The following is a 4,815-nucleotide window of genomic DNA, read 5'->3' on the forward strand; positions in this document are numbered from 1 at the left end:
TTGAATGAAAAATTATCGACGAATGCCAGCTTGTTTCTTGATTTATATGATATGGAGGATTTTAACCGCATTGTTTCTTCTGTAGTGTTTCACAGTAGGGTTAGAGTCATATAGATTTAACATTTCCTTAAGATGTTCGTGGAGCATAGTTTCATTTTGACTTAGTTAGGAACTTATCAAGTATAGATATTTACATTGCATAGAACTAAATGAGTATGTTCCTTCCATGTACAAATTGTTTGGGAGTTATGTTATTCCCAGTCAGCATCAAAGAATCCAGCATCTTTCATCTCCGAATAATACGCGTTATCCAAAAGGAAGTCTTCCTCCTGCAGCAAGTGTAAAGAACAATTTCATAACATGATGTTCGTCGATGCACGTATTATAGAAAACCAAATTCAATTAATAAATAGCAAAGGATGCTTACTTGGAAAAAATCTGCCAGAAAAGTTACATACAGAAACGGAAGATATAGAGCGTGATAACACATCACAGTAAAATTATACAGCCTGCAGATGACAAGAATTTTGGTTATACATTGCATAAGCTATTGAGACAATAACCACATAACTCTTCTAATTGCAAAGATATAGGATTACCAATTGCCAAGGCCAGCACCAGTTCCCGCCAGCCCACAAGCAAACAGAGTAATTGCGTTGAATATAAACATTACCACAACATAGTTGTAGAAAGTTTGCCTGACTGCAAAGGTGACAGAAAATTTTAAATCAGAATGTGATTCTGTTTAGAATATAAAAACAGTATTGAATTAAGCAGAAGCTGTATGATGAAACATAACGGGAACTATTCTTCCGGCTTTTACTAAAAAAATAGCAGTGTTGAATTACTCACGGGGCAGTTTTTCTCTCCATTTTGAGAATTGTACAAATAAAATGAAGCCATATGCTGCAGCAAGCAATAACTTATGTATTATCCACAAACCCCACAGGAACGTATGAGTGCTTCCAACGGTGCGATTGAACAAAGGAACACCAAATCCAAAAACATATATTGCCTGGTATGAAAGCCCTTAATTAGCAGAAATGACATAAGCAGTTTAAGAAGTAGTTGATGTGTAAAGAACAACTACAACTTAATACGACAAAAATGTTCGATTTACTTAGTATTGGAAATAGTTGCAAGATGTAACCTCCATTATTTTTTTTCTTTTGATTGTGAAAGAAAAAAGGGAAATTCATATTGAAGAGGCTTAAACAGTTATAAGATAAAGTTAAGCAATACTCAAAAGAAACGAGACAAAAACAAAGAACAACCATTTAAATTGCAGTTAACACTAACTATCTACCCTATCAAAAAAGCATGTGACTAAGGAGACTGGAATGCATCACAATTTGCAAATACGTGCGTGTTGTATACAAGCAATTCATCAGATAAAATAAGCTAGTCTTGTAAGATCAGATAACAAAGATCTGGATCCTTTTATTTTTTGAACTTGGGAGCAAATGAAAATATCTTAACAGGAGCTATACCAGGACAACATTTAGTTTGGGAATTGAATGATGAGCCCCATCAATAATTGGAGGTCAATAATGATAGCACAAGCGTCCCGTAAAGGAACTTATTTTGGGAATACTAGCCTAAGGGTTTTCAAGTTGAGAAATGCTTGGCAAGATGAATCCTGTTAAAATGGGGAAACATTGTACGGCTTAAAATAAAATAAAACAAAGCAAAAACAAAAACTTCCCACCCTCTTAATAGCTTAGGGTTATATAAAATGAAAAATGGAGTTTTTCACGGGATTATATATGATCGCAAAAATCATATGGTAGAATTCAAAAAGCTTAGAAACACTTTCAAGTGAGTTTAGGAAAAGAATGGTCACAGTTTTCTTGATTGCTAATGATATACCCTGATTAACAATGGTAGATATGAATGTAAAGGAAAGGTAAATGAACAAATGGACTGTGTATTTTATTCATGACAAATAGAAAATGAGCAAAGGAAACAACTCTTCCTTCTACTCCTGAGAGCCAGGCTCACTAACTCGGAGAGAATCTATTTCTGCAGTCATCTAGCAGAATAGCCAAGGTACCTCCACTCCTAACTAACCTTTCCCATATATACAGACTGAGCTCACGCATTCTCTACTTCACGTGCTAGCTCACCTTCCTCTCTTAGTTTTCCTCACATAAACCCTCCAAACATTAGGTGTACCACGTGACTGACTAGACACGTCATCACCTTCATACTTCTCATCCCTAAATCTATCATTACTCCCTCCTTAAGACAGACTAGCACTCAAGTCTGAGGACAGGGAATTGTGTGTGCATTGCAAATTCTTCCTCCCACGTAGCTTCTTCTATGTGTGCATCACATTGAAAACCTGTGGGTAGCTCAGTTTCAATCCGGTAATTGCCAACTGCCTTCTTGAGCAACGATAAATGGAAAATCGGGTGAATCCGGGCTGTAGCAGGTAACTGGAGACGGTATGCAACCAAGCCTATCCGTGCCATTATCTCAAAATACCCATAGTATCTTGGAGCTAACTTTGGATTGATTTGTGCTTCCACAGAATTCTGCACATGTGGCCTCAACTTGAGGAACACTCATTCCCCAATAGCAAAACCCACGTTTTTTCGCTTCCCGTCAGCTTGGTTCTTCATGCAGCCCCTCGCTTGATCTAGATGGTACTTGAGCTGTTTTAATGCTTTATCACGATTTTTAGGTTCCCTCTGTACTGCTTCACCTAGGTCTTGCCTCTCTAAGGAAACGTGTGAGGATCGGAGGTGGCCTCCCATAAACCACTTCAAAAGGTGGAGTCAGTGGAGACAAGTACCTAGTGTTATGCCAATATTCAGCCCACGGAAGCCACATCACTCAGGTCCGTAGCTGATCTTCTACACCTTCATATTTCTCATCCCTGACTCTATAAGCTATATTCACAATTTTAATATAGCGAACCGACAAATTACAAACAAATCTAGATACTAAACAGTAAACAAGTCTAGACATTATAGAAAAACTAAATATAAATGCATACAACAAGCATATAATATGTATATATGAAAAGCCAGTCTCACCTTAAGAAGAGTGTCCATGCAGACAACAATTCCTGATACAGTGGAAGTATGTGCTAGAGTTTCCATGGCATTCATGTAGCCATTGTTTAGCAAGAAAGCCATCAAGCTTATCTCCAAATACAACATACCTGATGCAGTAAACAATGACAACATATTCCAAGCAACCTCCTTTCCAGGAGTGCACTGCCATGCCTGCTCAACCACAAAAGAGCCAAAGTTTTCAAGGTTAAGCAAAAACAAACACATAGAAAGTATAATGTAACTGTGATGTACCTGAAGAACAGAACGAGCAAGGTTTAAAAGGGTAACAATCCAGAGAAGTGCATAATAGGAAACGATAATACAAGAACCTCGATTACAGATGCTTTTGATGTTCTTCTTGGCTTTCACAGCGAGATACAAAACAAACAAAACCGATGAAACGACAACAAACGTATCGTATTCATTGCAGTTCAAATTCAGATCCTCCACATGGATTTGACCCTCGGGACCCTCCACGCTTCTTGACATAGGTGATGGATCCCTTCTGTATTGTACCGGGTTGGATCGATTTCAGAAGAAAATGGGTAATTGTAACATTGTTCGGTTGTTTTTGGATAGTGGAGTAATGTTCAACAAGATCGTGGAAGTGGAAATGGATACATCATGATGGAGCTTCCGTCAGGAACACGAAAAACAGTGCATTAATGGGATCACGATCATGAGTCACGACCAAACAGCCAACTTTGGTTTCTCGAGGAAAGTTTCCATTTATGATCTATGTTTTCTTAAAAAATGTTTACAAATAATCATAATTGGACTCAATATCTTAAATGGCAAATTAACATAAAGTTGAAATGTAATATATAATAAATAATTATATATATTTAAATTATTTTAAACATAATATATAAATAATTATTGTTTTAAAAATATAATTAATCAAAAACTTGGATAAAAATTGACATCTACACAGTCATTTTTGTTCCATTATTCGGGGATGCTGATCTCCGATGCGGTGGCACGATGTAGACCTTATAAGTTAACACTTTAACGAGTAAAGATCTTCTCCATTTCTCAAAAGAAATGGAGTTCTCCATTACTAAAGTTTTGATGTAAATAAAAGATATATTTGCACACATTTCAAAAAATGGCGACATTAATTACACATTTATACATCAAAACTATAGTAATGGACACCTCCATTTATTTTGAGAAATGGAGAGGATCCTAACTCCACTTTAACATCCAAGTCAGTTACACAATCCAAGATGAGTATAGTGAAAAGTGTAGATCAGAAAAATGTACATTAAGATTATGTTGACTTTATATGTTGGATTGTTTTGATTGGGCTTACGCATAGTTAAACCTTTGCTTTTGGACCTTTGATCGGTCCAGAACAGTTGCCTTAAGACTTGTCAGGCGAAAAACTAGTCGGGAAGTCTTTAAAGTCGTAGTTGGCCTCTAATAGTGATGTCCGACCTTGGAGTGAAACAGAGACATCCTGGATCAATTACAAGGAGAATAAGTGCATTAAATGTTTCTCTATCATTGAGACGTTTCATTATTCTTTCTAAGTGCGTGGCTCTGGGTCTTCAGGTTAGGATGTGGCTTCCTTACTTAGAGCACTCGAGTACATTTGAATCATCAATGTTTCTTGTGGAACGGTCATTTCGCTCCCCTTAGATCTTTTTTCAACTTCTAATCCATACCATTAATTTGCGACTGATTTCCTTATGAAAAGTTGGCTTTTGATTAAACGTCTATTTTGCTTCATTTGTTATTCAAAGTTTAC

General features: G+C 36.6%; 1 protein-coding gene across 1 annotated transcript; it reads right to left on the reverse strand.

Annotated features, from left to right (window-relative positions):
* On the reverse strand, positions 1 to 3,811 carry LOC131627767 (protein CANDIDATE G-PROTEIN COUPLED RECEPTOR 2-like). Its single transcript, XM_058898625.1, has 6 exons — positions 3,315 to 3,811; positions 3,042 to 3,233; positions 853 to 1,015; positions 600 to 702; positions 428 to 509; positions 1 to 329 (listed from the first exon to the last, which is right to left on the reverse strand). The coding sequence occupies exons 1-6, from the start codon at positions 3,549 to 3,551 to the stop codon at positions 252 to 254; spliced, it is 855 nt and encodes a 284-aa protein (XP_058754608.1). The 5' UTR covers positions 3,552 to 3,811; the 3' UTR covers positions 1 to 251.
* Between the last annotated feature and the right edge of the window lie 1,004 nt (positions 3,812 to 4,815).

The sequence above is a fragment of the Vicia villosa genome, unplaced genomic scaffold (genome assembly GCF_029867415.1).
Source record: "Vicia villosa cultivar HV-30 ecotype Madison, WI unplaced genomic scaffold, Vvil1.0 ctg.000400F_1_1, whole genome shotgun sequence".
Lineage (NCBI taxonomy): Eukaryota > Viridiplantae > Streptophyta > Magnoliopsida > Fabales > Fabaceae > Vicia > Vicia villosa.

Coding starts and splice junctions, on each gene's coding strand:
- LOC131627767 (XM_058898625.1), bottom strand. CDS start 3,551: ATGTCAAGAAGCGTGGAGGGTCCCGAGGGTCAAATCCATGTGGAGGAT. Junction 3,234..3,314: donor TTGCTCGTTCTGTTCTTCAG/GTACATCACAGT, acceptor GTGGTTGAGCAG/GCATGGCAGTGCACTCCTGG. Junction 510..599: donor GGTGCTGGCCTTGGCAATTG/GTAATCCTATAT, acceptor TGTCATCTGCAG/GCTGTATAATTTTACTGTGA.